Source organism: Archocentrus centrarchus, unplaced genomic scaffold (genome assembly GCF_007364275.1).
Source record: "Archocentrus centrarchus isolate MPI-CPG fArcCen1 unplaced genomic scaffold, fArcCen1 scaffold_54_ctg1, whole genome shotgun sequence".
NCBI classification, from domain to species: domain Eukaryota; kingdom Metazoa; phylum Chordata; class Actinopteri; order Cichliformes; family Cichlidae; genus Archocentrus; species Archocentrus centrarchus.
The window spans coordinates 831,116-855,231 of record NW_022060276.1 but is presented as its reverse complement, the minus strand read 5'-3'; the positions used below and the strand labels follow the sequence as shown (position 1 = coordinate 855,231).

The following is a 24,116-nucleotide window of genomic DNA, read 5'->3' as shown; positions in this document are numbered from 1 at the left end:
ATGGAAAAAGACTTTCGGACGGCATCGAAGTGATTCTGGCAAATCGTCAGGTGACTCAGGAGGGGAAAGCAGTGCTCCACTCACACGGTTTATAGTGCGGGCAGGGTGCTGCTGACTTCAACTGAAGCTATAGTCAGACGGTGGAAGGAATATTTCGAGGACCTCCTGAATCCCACTGACATGCCTTCTGTAGTGGAAGCAGAGTCTGGGGACGAGGGAGATGACTTGAACATCACTGGGGGTGAGGTCACTGAGGTAGTTAAACAACTCGTTCGTGGCCGGGCCCCCGGGGTGGACGAGATTTGCCCTGAGTTCCTGAAGGCTCTAGATGTTGTAGGGCTGTCTTGGTTGACACGCCTCTGCAACATCGCGTGGAGATCTGGGGCAGTGCCATTGGATTCGCAGACCGGGGTGGTGGTCCCCATCTTTAAGAAGGGAGACCAGAGGGTGTGCTCCAACTTTCGGGGGATCACACTCCTCAGCCTCCCCGGTAAGGTCTATGCCAGGGTGCTGGAAAGGAGGGTCCGTCCATTAGTCGAACCTCAGATTCAGGTGGAACAATGCGTTTTTTTTTCCTGGTCGTGGAACGCTGGACCAGCTCTTTATCCTCTCAAGGATATTCCAGCGTGCATGGGAGTTTGCCCAACCAGTCTACATGTGCTTTGTGGACTTGGAGAAGGCATTCGACCATGTCCCTCGGGGTGTCCTGCGGGAGGTCCTGCGGGAGTATGGGGTGAATGGCCCGTTGTTCCGGGCCATTCCGTCTTTGTACAACCACAGTGAGAGCTTGGTCCATATAGCTGGTAATAAGTTAGATTCGTTTCCTGTGGGTGTTGGACTCCGTCAGGGCTGCCCTTTGTCACTGATTCTGTTCATAATTTTTATGGACAGAATTTCTAGGCGTAGCCAGGTGGCGGAAGGCTTCTTCCTTGGTGGCCTCAGAGTCTCATCTCTGCTTTTTGCAGATGATGCGGTCCTGCTGGCTTCATCAGGGGGTGGCCTCCAGGTCGCAGTGGAACAGTTCGCAGCCGAGTTTGAAGCGGCCGGCATGAGAATCAGCACCTCTACGTCTGAGGCCATGGTCCTCAGCCAGAAAAAGGTGGAGTGCCCTCTCAGGCTCAGGAACGAGTTCTTGCCCCAAGTGGAGGAGTTCAAGTATCTCGGGGTCTTGTTCATGAGTGATGGGAGAAGGGAGCGGGAGATCGACAGACGGATCGGGGCTGCTTCTCCAATGATGCAGACGCTGCACCGGTCTGTCGTGGTGAAGAGGGAGCTTAGTGTAAAAGCGAAGCTCTTGATTTACCGGTCGATCTACGTTCCTACCCTCACCTATGGTCACGAGCTTTGGGTAGTGACCGAAAGAATAGGATCGCGAATACAAGCGGCAGAAATGAGTTTCCTTCGAAGGGCGGCTGGCCTCTCCCTTAGAGATAAGGTGAGGAGTGCGGCCATCCGGGAGGGGCTCAGAGTAAAGCCGCTGCTCCTCCACATCGAAAGGAGCCAGTTGAGGTGGCTCAGGCATCTGATTAGGATGCCTCCTGGCCGCCTCTTGGGTGAGGTGTTCCGGGCACGTCCCACCGGGAGGAGACCCCGTGGTAGACCCAGGACACGCTGGAGGGATTATATCTCTCGGCTGGCCTGGGAACGCCTTGGGGTCCCTCCGGATGAGCTGGAGGAAGCCTGGGCTTCTTTGCTTAGGCTCCTGTCCCCACGACCCGGCCCCTGATAAGCGGGAGAAAATGGATGGATGGAAGTTTTGAGTTTTCCTGTGTAGCTGGCTCCCATCCAGTTTTGGTCTCTTTGAGTTTATTTAATAAAGTTTAAGTTAAACGTTAGTCAAGCCTCGAGGGTCTTTGGTCTTTGGGGTCCTCTGCCTTGCCTGCTGCAGCACAACGTGACATATTCAACAAATTTGATGCAGAAAAAAACAAGAAATCTGCTTGATTTTTGGAGCTGAAAAGTTTTCATTATTAATAGTAATTTTATACTGAGCTATACAGTTGATATATTACATTTAGTTGAGGTCTATATTGTGTATTATGATTTAATTTATTTGAATTTTTTATAAAACTCTTAAGAGTTACGTGTCTGATTAGCTCTTTGTAGTACACACTGAGTTCTGTAGTTACTTTCTCTTATTATTTTTTTTATTTTAATTTATTTAACAGACTCGTAGTCCACACACATAAAAAAAAACTCTGGAAGTAAAAAATATAATCTCTTTCTTTTTTTGTATTTTTTTAATTTCCAACATTTCCAACATGCAAACACACATTAGTGTCTGCATTATGTATGTGAAATGTTAGGACCTACAGTGAAGTTGCAAATTGACAAAAAAGACCACAAAACACTGTTATGTTAGTGTCTGCCATGTTGGGATGTCAATCCACATAACTGTGACAGTTTTAAAGACTGACTTACAAAATGAATCCTATTAGCTATAATTTTTTCTAGCAGTTTTAAAATTACAATTTACAATAAACTAATTTATTTTCCTTGATTTTATTTTCATATTTTTAAGATTTTTTGATTAAAAAAATTAAGATGCATCCACGTGTGTCCCCATTTGTCAGCCCTGGTGACCTCTCGCCTCTCGCCCTGTGACAGCTGAACTGAGTAAGTGGTGAAAAAAATGGATGGATGGATGGATGTATCCACAGTAAACTGATGCAGAAAAGGTTCAAATGTTGAGGGCATATTAGGGGACAAATGCAGCATTGTTTTTTTTGGCTCTGAGAAAAAATGAGTAGTTACTCTGCACAAGTCTTATTATTGTATTAAAACTCTGGTGTTTTCTGACAGAATTTTGGCTGGAATGTTCTTATGTAAACAAACACGTGAACACAATGCTGCGGTCTGCAAAAATGAAGTCATGTATATAAGCTGATAATATAACTATTTTTACAGACCTTTTTGTTCACCTCGCATTAATGAACCACAGTTGTCAGAAAGCACTGTTTTAGTTTTTATCTTACTGACCATTTAAACACACTAACAAAGAGACTTGGAAGAAAAATATAACATGAACTGAGCTGTGTGAAGCTTTGGCTTTTTTAAAGCAAATCCACAGCAATGCAGCACAGTTTCCATCACTTCAGGAAACTATCTCAAGTTTCCTCAAAACCAAGATTTCTATGGAAATAGGAAATTATATTAACCTGGTCAAACAAAGGTCATCTCGCTGATGCACTGAAGACACTACTGACCTGAAAGCAATTCTCCAGCATCCATGTTCCCATTACAAGTGATATTTACTTCTAAGTTGCATTTAAAGTAATTAAATCATCTTACAACAGATTTAACCAAACAGTATAGAGATTCAAACTTGCTCATTAATATAGGAATATGTTTTTTTTTCTCCCTATGGTCCCAGGTATTAAAAAAAAAATCACAGCAACAAAATGTCCATTTCTTACCTGTGCTGCTCTGGATGGTCCTGACAGTGGTGGCAGACGTACGTGGTGGGGAGGACGGTAACAGAAGCAGCGGTCTCCCTCCTTCTCCTTCCTCCTCCCCACAGCCCTGGTCGATTGCCCTCACATAGCTGTGGCTCCGCATCCGGAAACATCCCGGCATCGGCAGTGTGTCCATGGTGTCCATGCTGTCCATGGCAGCCTCCATGGCCTGAGACTGCATCTCACTGTAGACCTGCTCGCACACCTGCTCAATCTGCCCGTTCACTTCCACCTCACTCAGCTGATGGACGAGAGGAAATCAGATGAGGACAAGAAAAACAGAGCAAATAATTTAGACAGAAGACACTGAGGAAACCTGCAAAGTATTTTCAAATCACTGCAATTATTGCATGCTTTAGGGCAGCATTTAGTTTCTTCCTGCTGGATACAGCTTGAGTCCCTGGTGGGACTTCTATACTAATGTATGCTGCCATTTTAAAAGGCAGTGGATACAGTGGAGCCGCTGCCTTTTAATCGCTGCAGTGGTGCAGTTATTGAGTGACATCACAGGATGTTCAACATCATTTCCTTTTAACCATGTGAGATCACAGGTGATGAACCCAACCCTAACCCTAATTCTAGAAATAGTCAATCAAAATGTTTGTTTTGTTAAACTTTTCTCACAGTTCTATTCTGCAATCAGGGAACAAAGAAAATAACTGATACACATAAAAAATATTGTAATTCTTTCCCAAAAAATTCAGTTTTGCATTTCTTTAAAATGCAGGGTTGGGGTTATGGTTAACACCTAATAATGACCTAGGCCTCAGAGGATAAGCTACTCTCAGGCCTAGTTATGGAATCGTCCCACCATGTGCTGCACTTGACATTGTAAAACCAAGGATATGCTTTCTGAGTTTAGTGATATGGGCCAGTTTAATGATGGGATCCTTAGATTGCATGATATGAGCAGGACCTATGGGAAATGGAACTTTGCTAACTTTCATGAACTTGTGAATAGGCTGTGAACCACAGAAGATCCTTAAAAGGTCACATTACTTTGGATGATTTTGCTGTTTATCATGGAATCTTTGAGAGAAAGCTTTCCAGTCTTTCCATGGTAGAACCTGACCAGTCCTACAGCTGTGTCAGGCAATTTGAAAGGCTTCAAAATTACCTGTACCTGTATTTGTGAGAGGGTGGTGTTTAACACAGATTTTGTGCCAAAATTGTGTATTGCCCCTTAATCAGCCTGAATACAGTCTTATGTGCTCCTTTCCTCCCTCTTCAGTGCAAATACGTGTTCAGCACCAGGAACATGTGTCCAAAACAGGTACAGTTTCACTTCACACTGTTTTTGCACTAACAGTAAATCAGAAATTTAATTTTTCTTTAAACACCATCTAGTCATTGCACGCATAGACAATAGGTGGTCTATTGTATCATTCTTAAGTAATTTTTATGCCAGCATTTAGTTTCTAAATTTGTCTTTACATTTTCCAAAACCTTTAAATTAATGTACACTAAATCAACCTGTAATCAAAAAGATTTCTATTACAAGACTATTTTGACAAGTTGTAGGAATTTTTAGGATAGTTCCATGCAGAGGACAACAATGAATTGGTTAACATAGGCAATTCAGTGTGGTAATAATAATTAGGGATGTGTTTAAGGTAAGGTGAGGTGGGAAAATGAAAGCTCACTGGTCATCACTATCAGTATCACTGAAACCACTGACCTCCAATCTGCAACTGCTACAGTAGTCCTAGAAGTACTTGGGAAGGTAGAGGTAGGCAATGGCACAAGTCACCATCAAGTGCAGAATATACCAAGGTGATGCACTGCCCCACTGTTGTTCAGTATAACCCTAAGCCAGCTGATTACTAAGATTTGGTAAGGATATAGATTTAGGAGTGGAGTGACCATCAGCCACCTTCTGTACATGGACGACATCAAGCTGTATGCCAGGAGTAAGTGAGACATCAACTCACTGATCAATCTCACTGGGATCTACAGTAAGTATATCAGGTTGTCATTTAGACTGGATAAGTGTGGTTGAATGGTTGCAAAGAGAAGGAATGTGACCTGGACTGAGGGAGTGGAGCTACCAGAAGACAGAATAGCATATACACTTCTGATCAAAATCTTAAGACCAGTTAAAAAATTGCAAGACTTTGCATTTTGCACTATTGGATCTTAAGAAGGTTCTAAGCAGAGCTGAAGTGCAAAATGCAAATTCTTGCAATTTTTTAAATGGTCTTAAGATTTTGATCAGGAGTATATTTGGGACAGCTACAAGTACCTAGGTATCCCACATGCCAACAAGATAAAGATGTAAGGTCAGCCACAATTGTTGTGGCCAACCTTCATGCATCTTTATCCCAAGTCATCAATGCATACATCCCATCATATCAGATACACAGATGGAATAATAAGCTAGCCACAGGAGGAGATGTACAGAGGTCTCCACCTGAACTCCAGCACCTTGAGACTCTATGAGCAATGGAAAGAGGAAGGCGAGGATTAGTGTCAGAGCCACAATCCAGGATGAAACACGGAGCATCCGCAAATAAACCAGGAAGAAAGCCCCAGAGACGAGCTTCTCCAAGAATGCCTCAGGCAGCTGAAGACAGACAGTGTTGAGGAACAGGAGGAGGAACTATCATGGACAACCAAGTCCCTGCATGGGATGTACCATCAACAGATAGAACTGACAAGAAATCCTATCCGTGGCTAGAAAAGGGCAGCCGAAAGGACAGCACAAAGGCTCCGATTATGCAGAACAAGAACGGGCCCTAAGCACCAGATCCATAGAGGCAGCAGTCTACCACAGCTGACAGGACCCACATTGCAGGCTATGCAAGCTGAGTTCAATTTCACAAGCCTCACCCCGGCCTGATTACTTCCTGACTGGTTGAATCGAGACATCACCTAAACAGAACCTGTCTGCCAAAGGGAAGTAGGCTAAAAGATCTAAAAAAAAAAAAAAAAACAAGAAACACATCATGCCATAATCTGAAGAAACTCAAGAACAGATAAGAAAAAGTAAAAAAAAGAAAGGGTTGCAAAACCATTCTAAGGAATTGGGACTCCAGTGAACAGGGTGAAAGTCATTATCCACAAATGGCGAAAAACAGTCGTCTCCAGGAGCGGCCGGCTCACCAAAATTACTTCAAGAGAGCATCAATGATTCATCCAGGAGGTCATAAAAGAACCCAAACATCAGCTAAAGAACTGCCAGCTTTACTTGCCTCAGTTAAGGTCAGAGTTCATGATTCAACAATAAGAAATAGACTGGGCAAAAATGGGAGAGTTCCAAGGTGAAAAAGCACTGCTGAACAAAAAGAACACAAAGAGTTGTGTCACTTTTGGCAAAAAACCTCCTGATCCCTAAGACTTTTGGTAAAATATTCTGTGGACTGACGAGACAAAAGCTGAACTTTCAGCTTTCATAAAGAGAACATCATACCAACAGTCAAACATGGTGGTGGTAGTGTGATAGTCTGGGGCTGCTTTCCTGCTTCAGGATGACTTGCTGTTATTGATGGAACCATGAACTCTGCTCTCTACAAGAAAATACTGAAGGAGAATGCCAGGCCATCAGTTCATGCCCTGAAGCTCAAGCACACTCAGGTTATGCTGCAGGTAATGATCCAAAACACACCAGCAAGGGCTTAACCTTAGTTAATTGTCTTAAATGATGAAAGCAAGAGCGGACCACTGCCCCAACCTGGCGATCAAATCAAATTTTAGTTCACAGTCAAGTTTGAAGCCCAGGTTAGACACAGTCTGCTTTAAGTAAGGGGCTAAGGGTCCCAGGTCAATTTTAGATGAATCCTGCAGGCTACTCGGACAGAACACTATCACTTCTGTTTTATTTTCATTAAAGCTTAAAAAATTAAGGGCCAGCCATGCTTTAATGTCCTCCAAACATAGCAATAATGATTTAATCGAGGAGGCACCTCTCTTTAAGGACATATACATTTGAATGTCGTCTGCATAGCAATAAAAGGAAATTCCATGCGTCTGCAGAATTGAGCCCAAAGGTAGCAAGTAGAGAGAAAAAAGCAGTGGGCCAAGAATTGAGCCCTGGGGAACCTCACAAGATAATGGGGCAGGTAAGGACTCTGCGTCAGCTAGTTTAACAGATATAGACCTGCCAGACAAATAGGAACCAAACCATTTTAAAACAGTACCATGAAAGCCAACATGGGTATTTAAACGGGACAATAAGATACTGTGGTCTATTGTGTCAAAAGTGGCAGATAAGTCTAAAAGCACAAGGACGACATAGTTCCCAGAGTCATTAGCCCTAAGAACATCATTTAGAACCCTCACCAAGGCCGATTCAGTACTATGCTGAGCTTTAAAACCAGATTGAAATGTCTCTAAAATGGTGTGTTGGTCTAAAAAAGGCTTTATTTGAGAAAGGACGACTTTTTCTAGTATTTTGGATATAAAAGGTAGTTTGGAGATAGGCCTGAAATTAGCCAAAACAGTCTGGTCAAGGCTAGTCTTCTTAAGAAGAGGCTGTATCACCGCATGTTTAAAACTCGCAGGGACATCACCTGACAGCAGGCTACTATTTACAATGATAAGGATAGAGTGCCCGATACTAGGGAATATGTCCTTATAAAGTAAGGGGGAATAATATCATGAGGAGAGCCCAATGGTTTCATGTGTTCAACTATGTTTTTTAAAAAGGTCAAGTCTACTGGCTGAAACCTATCCAGAATGGCCAAACATGCAGGGTCATTTTCAGGTAACACAATAAGAGATCTTAAATTGGACACCTTACCAGTAAAGAAATTCATAAAATCATCGCAGGTTAAACCACCCATCTCCCCAAGCAAGTACGGTGAAACATTAAGAACAGAGTCAATAGTTTTGAATAAGACACGCAGATTATGTTGATGAGCGAGAATAATCTTGGACAAGTAATCCTTTTTGGCCTCCTTAATGGAACTTTGATAAAGATGCCAATATTTCCTGAGAAGCAGGAAGGAGGCTTGCAAATTGTCTTTTTTCCATTTACATTCGGCTCGACGACATTTACGTCTGATCTCACGAACTTGATCATTGAACCAAGGTTCAGGTTTGGTCTTAGACTGCCTAAGTTTCATAGGAGCCAACGTATTTAAGATTTCCAGGCAGTAGGCATCTAGCCAAAGACTTAATTGCTCTGTGTCCATATCACATGGAATGATAAGCTGCTCAAAGGCAGCAGAAAACAGATTGACAGAGAGAGAATTAAAAATCCGACGATAGCAAGCGGGGGCAGTGGTTTAAGTACAGCATCACACAAGACAAAATTAAATAAAAAGGGCATGTGGTCAGAAAAGAAATTGTCTCCAATCAACAGATCAGAAACAGGCAGACCATAGGAAAAAACAAGGTCCAATGTATGACCGTGGACATGTGTGGGGTGAGACACCCATTGTGTCAAATTAAAAGAGTCAGCGAGATTAAGAAATTCATTCACCAATCCCTTAGTAGGACAGCAAATATGGATGTTAAAATCCCCAAGTATAAGCACACGGTCAAACTCAGTCATAAATTCTGTTAAGAAGTCAGAAAAATCACTTACAAAGTCCTTATCGCATCTCGGTGGGCGATAGATAACGGCACATAGTAGCAGATTAGAGCAATTTATCACACATACAGTGGCCTCAAAGCTCGACGTTGAAAAGGTACATGGTTTACACTTGAAGTGATTTCTGTGGATGATTGCCGTACCTCCACCACGTCCAGAGGACCGGGAGTAATTAAAATAAGAAAACCCAGGTGGGAGAAGCTCCACAAAGACACTGGCGTCTCCGTAATCAGTCCATGTCTCCGTTAGGCAGAAAAATCCAAGTTGCTAGAGGCGATAAAATCCCTTAGGATATAAGTTTTGTTTGCCAGCAATCTGACATTCGCCAAGGCAAATCTAACAGGGGCCGCGGTCAGCGGATTAGCCGATCGAGCCGCCCGGGGAAGAGACCTCAGGTTCTGCATATTAATTCCATTTTGTCGGAGACCAGAGAAACAGGGGGAGCGCAGCTGAAAGCTCACCTCAGAACAGGAAACAGGCATCAGAGTGGAAGCAATTGGGTCCAGAAAGCGGTGAGGTACAGATAAGAATAATCCAGTTTTAGCCAAAAGAGGAGGAAAAGAACGTGTCAAACAGTTCTTCAGTTTTATCAGTTTACCTCCGCGCTTGCCACGGTAGCGGCGGCGCTTACTCCAAGGAAGCAGAATCCAAGTCCGGAGAAGGTAGGTAGGAACAGCCGAGAGGTGTGGGGGCAAAGTCCTATGCCCATCATAGTTCGTTTGGCGCAGACTTTTGTTAATATCTAGCAGTGACTGGCGGTCGTATACAAACAGAGACTTACAGGCCACAAAATACAAAAAGAATATAAATAAAACATATAAAGACCAACGGACTGCCGAGGACAACTGGCGCCATCTTGGATTTTCTCTGAGGAGGCTGTCTTGTCATTTCTTTAAACAGTCTCCAGGAATCGATCTCCCAGGCTTCTTAAATGACACTCCACAGCTGGTCAGCTGTGCTTTGTGTTGCAGGTGGTTGCAGCTAATGGGGATCCTATTAAATAAACGTATAAACTCATTATAAAGCTCTTCTTTGGGGTGGCTGTAGCTCGGGAGGTAGACCAGGTCACCTACTGATTGGAAGGTTGGCGGTTCAATTCCTGGCTACTCCAGGCTGCATGCCAATGTATCCTTGGGCAAGATATTTAACCCCAATTTGCTCTCCGACGCAACCGTTGGAGCGCAAATGTTTGTGAATGTGAGATAATAAAAAAGCACTTAGCTTAGTTACCCATGGAAGTGCTTGTATGAAAGCGTGTGAATGGGGTAAATGTAAAAAGGTTGTGTAAGCGCTTTGAGTGCTCAAACAGAGTAGAAAAGCACTATATAAGAACTAGTCCATTTACCATTCTTTGGCTGTTTATTGTTCTCATACATACAATAATGTTTTAGTCCGGGCTCTGCGGAGGCCACTTCATGACTGATAGTGTTCCACTGTGTGTTTTTCTATCCAGGGGTGCTTGGTATCATTGTCATGCTCAAAAAATGAAGGTGTACTTTCTTTGTGTGCATAATTCCCTCCTTTGTGACAAGATACCCAAGACCACTAGCGGAAATGCAGCCGCAAATGACAGCGTCTCCAACATGTTTTACAGATGGCTGTGGAGACTCACTCTTGTACCTCTGTCCATACGATGATGATGATGAAATGATTATATATATTACTATCTGTGTTGAAAACACTGAACCTGCTCTATGAAGATGGTTAATAATAATGCAGATAAATGGTCAACATGTATATCATGAGCCAGCTCTAGAGCAAAGGTAAGACATAATGTAATTGGGACAGAGTCAGGAACTCACCCCAACTCCCTTGCATTTAATTTCACAGCAGAGTGTGAAAATTATGTCAGACACTGAAATCTTCATCCAAGCTGTTTTCTAGCTATGGTGAAATGACTGGATGGGGCGTACTGTCAATATAAAGGCAGCAATGTTGGCAACCAACCTGACTGATGGTGCTCATGGCTCTCATGTAGCTTTCATTGCGTGAGCGGTATTGGGGTGAGGACAGCAGCGATTTGGGATCGAGGAGGGTTTTGGGGTCCAGGGTATCCAGGCTTCTATTGATTGAAACCTCACTCACCGCACGCAGGTAACTGTGGCTCCTGATCTGCAGTTTGGGGGAGTGCTCCGTTGAAATCCTGCAAGAGGAATTACAGGAGTTATACACAATGTCATACGCTGACAATAAGTTGTAATACTCTTTTGGTCACTGGCTATGTTGATATTCTGCCTCCCTGTCTTGATACACGTCCTTTTCTCCTTTCTTAGAGTCCAGTCTCACAAATAACTCTATCAGTCTTTTCCTTTGCCACCTCCCTCTTTGAGACTGCCAGTACTCCTGTCTATTTTCTTCATCTCCCTGACTCTTCTGCTTTGGTGTATTAACACGTGCTAATAAATGATAATAAAAGTATCAGTATACTGTAATTTAACTAGCTTACCTATCTTGTCATTGTTAAATCATTACTAAGCTTGATAAGTTCACATATTCATTCAATAACAGCAGCTACTAAAGGATCCAGAGTCTCTGTGTCTAACAATGGAGTCATGGAGTTCTGTGAAGCTCCTTGTCTTTGTTTTTAAGGCTGGTAAGGTTTAGAACAGGCAAGCAGTTTTCTTTATATAGATAAAACTGTATTTTAATGATACTTTGCAGTGAGTTTCAAGTTTAAAATGTGTATGAAAAACACAGTAAGTGTGAACACATGACTGCATTTTATGTATTTTATAAATAAAAGAAAAATAAATAAAAATAAATTCCTAACTTAAATTAGTGGAGCCACACTATTTTAAGATTATAACTGTGCTAGAATTTTAGTGTTAGACTTGAGCTTGAAAATATAGTTACTGTTCTGTTAGTTCAACTACAATATAGTTATGTCATGAAAAAAAGCATTGGCACAAAGAGTTAAAAACTTATTTCACAAACTAGTGAAAGTGATACTCCGATGAGTGAGGGCAGGTTTCCCACATTCACTGAGACAATGTTTCTATAGGCAAAAACTTATGGAAATGGTGTTCTAAGTCATTGCAGATGCCGCAGCTCGCATTGCATGTCCACAATGACAGCATTGATGCCCACTCCCCTGATTACGCTGCATCCACCCTTACAATGCTTTTATATGATAGACTAGACCTTCAGAATTGGATTGACCCCTCATTTGGCCAATCATGTTATGAAATGGGTTTTCCAGAGCCAATAATAACCAGAGCGCATCATGTGACTTTTCCGGACCTGCCCCAAATGTTCTCCAATCGTTCTGATTGGTCGAGTCTGACCCAAAATCCGAAACCACAGATGTATAGCCAATAAAATTCCTGACACGTGGGTATATGGCGCTATGGGGTGGGTTTTCACATGAAACCATAAACTCCCTGCGTAATCAGTGCGTCCTCCGTGGGTGAAACTGAGCAGGAAGTAAGATTGTGTGCGCCGTCATGCGTAAACAGTGTTTACAATACTTTTTCTCACCAACGGATTGTCAGAATGCATTTAAAACAGACTACATTTATTCAACGAAGTGACTAAATGACTCACGAGAGTGGATTATTATTATTAGAGGATTTTGTCGCTGATTTGACCGGTTTTACGGAATCTCATGAACGAACAGCTGTTACTCTGATGGCGATTCATGGTACATACTACGTTTATATGCCGTTTAGATGTAAATATGTATGTAATGGTGAGCTTGACATGCACCATTACCCGGAAAGTATCACCGTATACTGTTGTTGCGCCACTTATATTGTGTGTGTGCTTTACATATGGAAATTTACAAGAGCTGTGTTGGGGGCAGGGAAGGTTGTTATAGGTCTCGATGAGGCTTTCACGGGGGTCTATATTACGTTTATTACAGCAGGATGAGGAGGACACAGCTCAGAGCTTTTTTTGACCAGTAAGTGTCTAAAGTTTTACAAAAAGCTTTATGCTTTGTGTAAGTTTTGTTTGTGGGGGTATTTGTTTGGGAGGGGGTTATAAGTTGTGTATCAGAGAAGAACTATTGGGAGGTTTGTGGTTTTTTATTTTATGTGTATATGTAGTGTTTACATTTACTGTAACTTTTGATCAATATACAATTTATTTATTTTGTGTGTGTGAAGGAATCACTGAAAATAGACTGGGGGGGTTGTGAATGAAGGCCTAACATTTTCCTTCTTTTACAAATTGGGTCAACCTCTGATTTATATGTCTATAATTATAATTAATTTGTACTATCAATAACTTTGTAAATAGCAGAGGATTCCTCAGGGTAATATCTTTGATTAGAGCCTCATTGATGACTGTATTTTCCAGTCCATACCTTCTACACTCAGTGTGAACTTACATGAAAACAAACAGGAAAAATATAGACGAGGCAAAAGTTGTCTAATTTTTCTGTGTTACAAACTTAATAGCTACATTCTCATTACAGTTACAGCATTTTTGACTGCAAAAATGAAAAATATAGCTTGTCTTCTTCACAAAGAGACCAAGCTTTTGCATGTGCTCCAAAGAGTTCAGGAACAGCAGCTGATTTAATTGGGTATGCTTTTTCATGCGTTTTTGGTGATTTTGGAGTGGAGGGTTAAAAGGTTTAAATGACAAATTGGGGCTGCATTTGCAGTGATGCGGACGCTTCTCCGGTCTGTCGTGGTAAAGAGGGAGCTGAGTGTGTGTCACGGTGTGTGACTGGGCTGTGTGGCTGTGAATGGAGGTCAGGACACAATTGCAGGACTCTGGAGACGGCAGGTAGGAATGATGGTAATGGAGGATTTATTGAAATAAAACATGCAATGGCAAAAATGGACTGAGATACAAAGTAAACTGAGAATAAACTGGAAAATATCAGGGGAAACGGAGCCAGAGAGCAGACACAGCTAAAAACAACAACAATCCAACAAACGACAAAGAGAAGACTGTGACTATAAATACAAAACAGGGGTGATAGGGGAATGGGCGACAGATGAGGGCACAGCTGAAACTAATTACACAAACAAGAAAAGGAAGTAAAACTAAACAGAGCACAAGGGACAGAAACTGACAAAATAAAACAACTAGACAAGACAAAAACACAGACTTGACACACTCCACAGGAAATAACTACAGAACAAAACACTTAAGACCAGAGACATGACAGAGGGACAGGACAGACACAGGGGTACCACAAAGGGAACACTATGAATAACTAACAAATAAGGAACACAAAACAAACTCAGACACTAAATGAATAAACTAAGAAACACCATAACACCAAATCATAAGAAGGAAAACACAAAATGCTGGGCATACGGCCCAAGATCATGACAGCGTGAAAGTGAAGCTGTTGATTTACCGGTCGATCTACGTTCATACCCCTCATCTATGGTCATTAGCTTTGGATACACTGTAAACCCGGATAAGTTGAATCTGCTTAAAAAACCAAGGTAACTCGTTGCCTTAAATTTTTTAAGTAATGAAACAGTTCATTTAACTCAGCCTGTTAAGTAAGCACTACTCCATTTCCAATTGAACTAAATTCCCTTTTCTAATTGACCCAAACTTATCTTTTATAGTTCATGAAAAAATAAAACGTCTTTGGATCAATCAATCCCCCTATCCTTTTCATGATTGTGTGGGGGTGGTGGGGGCTGGAGCCTATCCCAGCTGACAAGGCAGTAAGATGCAGGGTACACCCCGTACAGGTCACCAGCCTGTTGCAGGGCTGACACAGACAACCATTCACACCTGTGGGCAATTTAGAGAGACCAATTAACCTAACCCCAGTAACTGCATGTCTTCAGATTGTGTGAGGAAACCCACACAGACACAGGGAGAACATACAAACTCCACACAGAAAGAGTCTCAGGCTAAGGTGGAACTGAACCCAGCCTATCAGATAGCTATTCCAGCTGTGATGCAGCAGTGCTAACTACCACGCCACTATGCTGCCTAGTAACACAAATATTTTTTACAGTGTTGAACTGTGTCTGTTTAAATTTGGTAAAAAGACCTTCTAGATAGTATTCTGCCTGTGAGGTAGCAGTGCTAACCATCATCCCACCATGCAGCTGCGCATTAACGCAGTCTGTTAAAACTGGTATAAACTAGATTTTTAGCAGGTGCAAAACTTGATGATATTAAGTTGTTTGAACTCAAACACATGATTACAATAAAATAGACCATCACAAAGTACAGTCTACTCAGCATTAACAAGTAATGTTCACATTCTGGGCAATTTTAAGTAATATGAACTCAATATTTTTAAGTGGAATCAAAATCTGGGTTTACAGTGTAGTAACTGAAAGAAAAAGATCATGAATACAAGCGGCAGAAATTAACTTCCTCCAAAGGGTGGCTGTCCTCTCTCTTAGAGATAGGATGAGGACTGCAGCCATTTGGGAGGGGCTCAAAGTAGAGCTGCTGCTCCCCCACATCAAAAGGAGCCAGTGTAGGTGGTTCAGGCATCTGACTAGGATGTCTCCTGCAGGCCTCTTGGGTGAGGTGTTCTGGGCATGTCCTACTGGGAGGAGGCCCCGGGGTAGACCAAGGATACACTAGAGCGATTATATCTCTCGGCTGGCCTGGGAACACTTTGGTTTCCCCGAGATGAGCTGGAGGTGGTGGCTGTGGGGAGGGAGGCTTGGGCTTCTCTGCTTAGGCTGCTGCCCCCGCAACCAGGCCCCGGATAAACAGAAGAACGTGGATGGATGGATGGATGGATGGATGGATGGATGGATGGATGGATGGATGGATGGATGGATGGATTGATGGATGGATAGTCAAAGCAAAGTGATGCATAGAGAATGTAAGGAGTTTGTTTATGATTGTGTATGAAACGTGATGAATAGCAGAAACAGTTTTCTACAAGCTGTTCATTTTAATTTTAAGATCATTTTTCACAATAACTGTACATGTAAGACACTTAACCCACATTGCGTAAGTGTAAATGTGGTTGTGTGTTTGGTGGTGGTCGGAGGGGCTGTTTTCGCAAATTGGCAGCCACGGTTCTGTCAGACTGTCCCAGGGCAGCTGTGGCTACATTAGCAGCTTACCACCACCAAGTATGATTGAGGTGTGAACAAATAGTGCATGAAATTGTAACGCGTCTTTGAGTACCTTGAAAAGCACTATACAAGACTAATGCATTATTATTATTATGTAAGCCAAATTAGACACAACACTTGGTGATAAACCAATATATGCCAAAATGACAGATAACATTGTGTTCTATCATGTTGTTTTGTTTTTTTGCAACTTACTGGGAGTGCAAAAAAAAAAAAGAAAGAATACATACAGGTTCACAAATAAAGAAAAACGATTGAGATGGACCAAAGAACACAGACATTACCCAGAGGAAAACTGGAATCTGCCAGCATCAAACTTTGCCTTATCAAGGAGATTTACATTCAGTGGTCACTTCATTCGTAACACATTGTTAGTGCGAGGTTGGACCCCCTGTTGTCAGAACTGCCTAAGGCCCCGTTTACACGATGCCGTTTCCACTGGAAAAGGTGTCGTTTTGATGCGTTTCAGCCTTCCGTTTATACGATAGCGTTTCAGAAACGATCTGTGTTTACACGATGACACATGAAAACGCCACAAGTTGGCGTTGGTTTTCTCTTTGCAAAGTTTGTTTACGCAAGACACGCGTGGAGTGTAGTGATGGGAATTCCGGCTCTTTTCAGAGGCCCGGCTCTTTAGGCTCGGCTCCCAAAGAAGAGCCGGCTCTTTTGGCTGCCAAATGGCTCCTTAGATTTTAATTTTTTTTAAAAAGTGTAAATGAATTACTAATGTAAAAACATACATTAGGCCTATATCAAACATTTCTTTATATACTCAACATATAATAAAGTGCTCCAAATACAAATTATAAAACAAAAGATTGGAAATCAGAAAAAACAAGGGCCTTTGAGGAGTTGATCCTGTTTCTCCTGCCTGATGACCTGCCCTGTTTTGTTCTTCTAATTACACTGAGGGATGAACAATTCTTATACAGTATACCTATGTAGGTTGTTTGTGCAGCCTACTCGATATTAAATTTTAAATTTGCAGTCTACACTCTGTCTATCAGAATAATCCTTTAACGCCAGGCGATCGCTGCTGAATCACGGTCTCACCAGAGTCAGCTGGTCAAAGGAACTTGATCAGCTGGCTTTTCACCTTAACTCTGCGACCATTCGTGCTATCGAAAAAATTCAAACGCTCAGAAATTACACTTCACAGTCATGTAGTGGTATTACGGTATATGTGACCGGAAGTCCGCAAACGCCGGCACTTTTGAAGTACGCTGTGTCTGGTTCGACATGTGTGGAGGTATAAGGTTCAAATGTGTCCAGTCTTTGCTACGCTTTCCATCACTCATTTTCCTCACGTTCTCGTGTGTAGCCTCTATGTAACGCGCAGCTTCCTCTGGCCCTTTCCTGTCTCCGTGCGCATTTTGCAGGAGCCCCTCCCTCTCTGGTGTTTGTTTACTCACTGTGCAATGTGTCCCTGGACCCACCCCTCCCGCTCAGTACAGACGATCATTTGCTACCATTCATCTTAACCAATCACGTGCGGCTTCCACAAAAAAAAAAAAAAAAAAAAGGAAACCAACGAAAAGAAAAAAAGAAACGGCTCACTATCAGGAGCCGGCTCCCGTCGTTCACTTCAAAGAGCTGGCTCTTAGAGCCGGATCGTTCGCGACCGACCCTCACTAGTGGAGTGACACAGTAGGAAGCGCAGCAAATTGTTCATTACTTACAAAACGGCCAATGTGAGAAGTTTTGTGTGGACTGACGATGAGGTTGGATCGCTGGTGCACACAACGCTGAATTACAAAACAGTAAAAACACAAGAAAAGCATAAGAAGCACTCGTGAATCTGTGAGTACCGTTTATCACTTTGCGCATGCGCGAAAAACTGTGGCCGTCGCAACCATAGTGCGCATGTGCGAGTCACCCATTTTCAAATCACCCCGGTTTCAAGCGTTTACACAAGAACGCAAGCCGGTGCGTTTCTGAAACACTCCACACTGGACCCCGTTCCGAAACACATCGTTTTCCCTCCGTTGTCATGTAAACAGAAGGGTGAAATGCATCAAAGCGACACCGTTTTCATTTTGAAGTGGTGTCGTTTAAATGGGGCCCAATTCTTCATGGCACAGATTCAGTAAGGCGCTGGAAACATCCCTCAGACATTTTGGTCCATACTGGCACGATAGCATCACAAAGTGGCTGCAGATTTGTCAGCTGCACATCCATGATGTGACCATCCCAAAAGTGCTCCACCGGATTGAGATCTGGTGACTGTGAAGGCCTTTTGAGCACAGTGAACTCACTGTCATGTTCAAGAAACCAGTTTGACATGATTTGAGGATTTGAGCTATCAGAAGATGAACGTACTGTAGTCACAAAGGGTCAGCAACAATACTTGGTAGGCTGCCTGAGTATTGCCTGAAGACAGGATAGAGCCATGATTACATGTTGTTTATGCCAGATTCTGATCCTACCATCTAAATGTCACAGCAGAAATCAAAACTCATTATAAGCAGACAATGTTTTTCTAATCTTCTATTTTCCAATTTTGGTGAGCCTGTGTGAATTGTAGCCTCAGGAATGGCACCCAGTGTGGTCTTCTGCTGCTGTAGCCCATCTGCTTTGAAGTTCAATGTGTTGTGTGCTCAGCTTTTACTGTTGCCATCCAAAAACCTCAAAGCAGTCTAGCCACTTTTCTCCTTTGACCTCTGGCATCAACAGACACTTGGAGATTTCTCTTTTTTGGAAATCTCTCTATGTAAACCCTAGAGATAGTCAAGTGGGAAAATCCTAATAGGTCAGAGGTTTCTGAAATACTCAACCATGTCATGATCACTTAAATCACCTTTCTTCCCCGTTCTGATGCTCAGATTGAACCTCAGCAGGTCTTCCTGACCATGTCCACTTCCCTAAATGAACTGAGTGGCTACCATGTGATTGGCTGATTACATAATTGCATCAACAAGCAATTGAACTGAGTAAGATGAGAGTATGTTGATAGAACTGTATCTAAGGAAAGGTGAGTAATGATCAAACATGATATATATATATATATATATATATATATATATATATATATATATATATATATATATATATATATACATATATACATATGATATATATATATATGTATCTATGCTTGTATGTATGTTCCCTATATCGCATGGCACAGGGATTTGCTAGTAAATAAAATGAAGACAACACTGTTAGCAAAACATTATGTGTCCATAGTTCCAAGCTACTGAATCACTGCCTTGGTGAGGAATAGAGGTGCAGAGAGAAAAAGCTTACTGTAAAGTGGTCATCTCAGTCAGAGATGGTTGTGTGGCTTTCAGGGTAGGGCCCGGCGAGCCTGGATCTTCGGGGAGGGTTTGGGACTTCCATCGGAGTCTCCACTGTCATCCTCAGCCATGGCTTTGACATAGCTGCCGCTTCTCATTCTCCGACATGGGATGTCATCCTCTTTCCCTAGAGGAGAGAAGCCGCTCCATTCATCCTGAGGTACCTGATGACCACGCAAAAAGGGCAGAGAAACAGTGTCACAAGGATCCGCTCCACTGCTGTCTGAGTCCCAGCCGCTACACTGACTAACTAAACTGTCCTGGTGGTACATGGAAACAGTTAAAACAGAGCTAGCATGCAGAACAACATTTAATGCAATAAAGAAAAGGCATATTGACCAAAAACACAGACTGTACTAAACTGATGGCTGACATTTTCCTTATATAACTCCCTCTTACACACATTCATCCATACACATTTCCCCACACTGCAGCAGTACAGTCTGTTGGGTAATTAGCATGGAACAATATGTGTAGAGATCGGTCTGAAATTTCTCTTTGGCCAAATCAAGCATCTGCTTTCCAGGAGTCAGTTTAGTTCACCAACACAGAACTGTGCCCATGCATGAGCATAGCACAGTGTGTAATGCATGTTTGTGCATTCAAGTGGATGTGGGTCTGTATGTATCTGACCTAAGGGCTTCCTTGTTCACTGAGAACAAATAATAATGGTGATTACACTAACAAATAAATGAACTGGGCAAAATATGCAAATTTGTATAAAAATAAGAATCTTTCTGTAAGTAAAGAGTGTAAACAGTGTTTTACAGAAAAAGTAATGAAGGAAGTTTTTTTTTAAATAAGTGACTTAATAAAGTCATGGATTTTTGTTGCCCATTTTCTTAAATGTATCTTCTCACATAGTTTTGATTTTCTTATTCTATATTTTGTCACATTTATCATTAAGATTTCAGCCACCTCTCCTCTCCAACAAGGCATGTAAATTATCCAGAGAGGCAAATATATTATTGTTTAAAGTCACAAAGGAGTTTTTTAAATGAATATTTCAGTGCTTCAAGCTCCACAAACAAAACTGTATTCATTTCTACTACACTGAAGTGGACATGGTTACAAATCAATTGCAGCACACGAGAAATGAAAGTAGCTGTGCGGCTTGACACATTAGAAACAAGAAGCAAAACTCCACCAAGGCAGGTCATCCTCTGGGCGGCATTGCCTTTAATATTTTATTTTGTATATATTCATTTTGTTTTCCTTGCTCTTTTTAAACAACTTTTGAGACATTTTAATGAGGGCAGCAGGACACGTTTACTTTGATTACACAAACATTATGTAGGAGCAGGTTATGAATAACAGGTATTGATTTGTAAATAACTGGACACAGTTATTTACAAAGCTTATTATAAACTAATATACTACAGTATATTTCTAACTAAGCAGGCAGATGTGCATGCAGGACACTTTTAGGTTCGTTTGCAGTTTACACACAGATCACATACAAGTCGTATATATTTGGAAATGTGAACGACCACGCAAAAAAAAAATCGGATTTAAAAAAAAATCGGAATTGGGTCACTTCAGGCTGCAGTGTGAATGTAGCCATAGTTTCTCAGGTATAAGGCTTATTGTCAAATTTAACCCATAAATAATCAGGATGACCTTGGAGACCTTGGTGGATGCAAGACAAATTTAATGGATTGTTAACGTGACCCCAAGGAAGCGGTGTCTCCCTAATATAGATCTTCTATGAAAAAAAACCTCCATAGAGATATGACATATTAATATTCGTTACTGATTGAAGAAAATAAGAACAACCCCAGGTTTGTTTTCAGCACTGTAGCCAGGCTGACAAAGAGTCAGAGCTCTGAAAAGCCGAATATTCCTTTAACTTCATGACTTTCTTCACAAATAAAGTTTTAACCTTTAGAGAAAAAAATCTTCATAACCATCTCAAAGGCATATCTTTATGTTCAGCTGCTTTCAGTACTGCTCATATTTACTTAGACTCTCTCTGATTGATCTTTCGGACTTAACTTCAATAGTTACTTCTTCCAAACCGTCAATGGGTCTGTTTGACCCCATTCCTACTACACTGCTCAAAGATGTCCTACCATTAATTAATGCTCAGTGTTAAATATGATCAATCTGTCTTTATTAGTTGGCTGTGTACCACAGGCCTTCAAGGTGGAAAAAGCCATCACTTGACCCAGCTGTCTTAGCTAATTATAGGCCAATCTCCAACCTTCCTTTTCTCTCAAAGACTCTTGAAAGAGTAGTTGTAAAACAGCTAACTGGTCATCTGCAGAGGAACGGTTTATTTGAAGAGTTTCAGTCAGGTTTCAGAATTCATCACAGTACAGAAACAGCATTAGTGAAGGTTACAAATGATCTTCTTACAGCCTCTGACAGTGGACTCATCTCTGTTCTTGTCCTGTTGGACCTCAGTGCAGCTTTGATACTGTTGACTATAACATTTTATTACAGAGATTAGAGCTTGCTATAGGTATTAAAGGTACTGCACTGCAGTGGTTTGAATCATACTTATCTCATAGACTCCAATTTGTTCATGTAAATGGGGAGTCTTCTTCACACACTAAGGTTAATTATGGAGTTCCACAGGGTTCTGTGCTAGGACCAATTCTATTTACATTATACATGCTTCCCTTAGGCAGTATTATTAGAAAGCATTGCATACATTTTCATTGTTATGCAGATGATACTCAGCTTTACCTATCAATGAAGCCAGATGACGCACATCAATTAGTTAAACTGCAGGAATGTCTTAAAGACATTAAGGCCTGGATGACCTCTAATTTCCTGCTTCTAAATTCAGATAAAACTGAAGTTCTTGTTCTCGGCCCCACAAATCTTAGAAACATGGTGTCTAACCAGATACTTACTCTGGATGGCATTACTTTGGCCTCCAGTAACACTGTGAGAAATCTTGGAGTCATTTTTGACCAGGATATGTCCTTCAATGCACATATTAAACAAATATGTAGGACTGGATATACAGATGCAGACACTTAAACTTGCCGCTGCCAGCCGGCTGGAAGTCCCCCTCCCTCTTCTGGGCATATCTACTTTCCAGCATGACCACACCCCTTTCCCTCAATTGCAGAGTGTCACCAAGAGATGGCGCTTTCTTCCCAAAAACTTTAACTTCTGTGATTCACAAATGTTCTGTCTACATTTCATGCTGAAGTATTTTCACTGGCTAAAAGAAAGCTACTACCACTGGTGGAGAAAGATTTGAAGATCTAAAATAGATGGATAAAATATTAGTATGACCTTTCACACATTTTCCACTGCAAATCGCCAAACATTCTTTTCATCAGTTTATTTCAGTGAATCTAATAACTAAGTATGTAAATAAATAAATAGGTTTTTAAAAAGTAGCGCTGCACTGAGGAATCCAAGCTGTCACCCTTTTTAGTCTCCTGTTAGAAGTTCCATGAACGCAGCTTCGAGCGAAGCATCCAAAGAAGAGCTTTGGATGACCTTCAAGAAGCCTGGAACAGCTCTCCAGGCTTCAAGAAGCCTGGAGAGCTGTTCCTATTTCAGAAATTACAGAAAGCTGCCTCAGAGAGATCAGACTGTGCTGAAGAATAAAAGAGGTTACCCCAAATACTGACTTTCAGCCTCCATTTTTAACCTTATAAACTGCATTCATGTATATTTCAGTAAATGGCTGCACCTATTTCCTGTAAAATATAAAGAAATTAGAGATTTTGGAGCAGTACTGAACCACCAAATTAAAGTGTATTAGACCAGCTAAAGTTATGGATGTGGGGGCAGGGAGACGGTCTGGGTATATGTGGCTGAGAGCAAAGCTCATGGTGCTTTCCAGAAAATGGGACGTTCAAAGACCACCAATAAAATGCCAGCTAGTATAAACTCTGTATTAGTATCAGCAGTATAAACTCAGATGAAACCATAGTGTCCTTTAATGTGGTTTCACTTTTGTTAGATTCAACTCATTGTCATTGTGTGCACAAGGCACACAACGAAATGTTCGTTCCAGATCGCTCATCCAGAGACGAGCATCTACGGTCATGCAGCCAGAGACCGGCACTACCGTTAGGCAATGTGGTTTAAGTGTCTTGCCCAAAGACACAACGCAGTGCAGGGAAAAGGGCTCAAACCTGCAACCTTCCGGCTGCAATGCGAGTGCCTACCCACTGCGCCACTGCCACGTCATTTTTTCACTTGCATACCCACACTGAGGCAGGTGGAGACTTGTCAGAAAATGACTACAGGAAGACGACTCCTTACAGAACAGAACCAGCTTTACCCCAGATCAAATTGGTTGCACTTTCAGACCTCTGCCTTACCACAACATATTTCAAATACAATGATGGTGTTACGGCTGTGTGCCGTATTATCATTGGTGTGTAGGTGGGATAGCTCTGTGGTCTCTTTCTCTCTCTCTCTCCCTCTCTCTCTCTACCTCTACAGCTGGGGCGTTTCCTCCTTATTAAGGACACAGGATATAAGGAGGTGGGATAGGAGGCAGTGCTGGAGAGAAGAGAGAGAGTGGTGTCAAGATTCAGTTTGCACAACAGTGTTACTCATGCAGTTGCTTTGTTACTCCATTGGTGGTGGAGAGTGACCTGTCTGTGGGCTGACCACAGATATGCTCTGGGGTTCTGGAGGATTGTGGGTTTTTTTGCTTTAGTTGGACTGTGAGTTTGGTGTGTTTCTTTTCCCCTCGCAGGACAGGTGGTGTCTTCCGTTGGAGATTGTTTTGTGTTCTGACTAGTTTTAGTCTCTTTTTTCCTGTAAATAAACATTATTTATTTTACCAATGATTTTTGTTTTCTTGGTTTGATTCCTGATCATA

The 24,116-nt window shown here is 41.9% G+C and overlaps 1 protein-coding gene across 1 annotated transcript in view; it reads right to left on the bottom strand.

The window, feature by feature from the left end:
- Positions 1 to 24,116, bottom strand: part of LOC115777479 (disks large-associated protein 1-like) — a 93,413-nt gene that overhangs the window by 54,346 nt on the left and 14,951 nt on the right. The window contains 4 exon segments of the mRNA XM_030725397.1: positions 3,417 to 3,696; positions 10,936 to 11,131; positions 19,263 to 19,311; positions 19,314 to 19,476. Coding sequence (XP_030581257.1) covers positions 3,417 to 3,696; positions 10,936 to 11,131; positions 19,263 to 19,311; positions 19,314 to 19,476 — 688 coding nt within the window.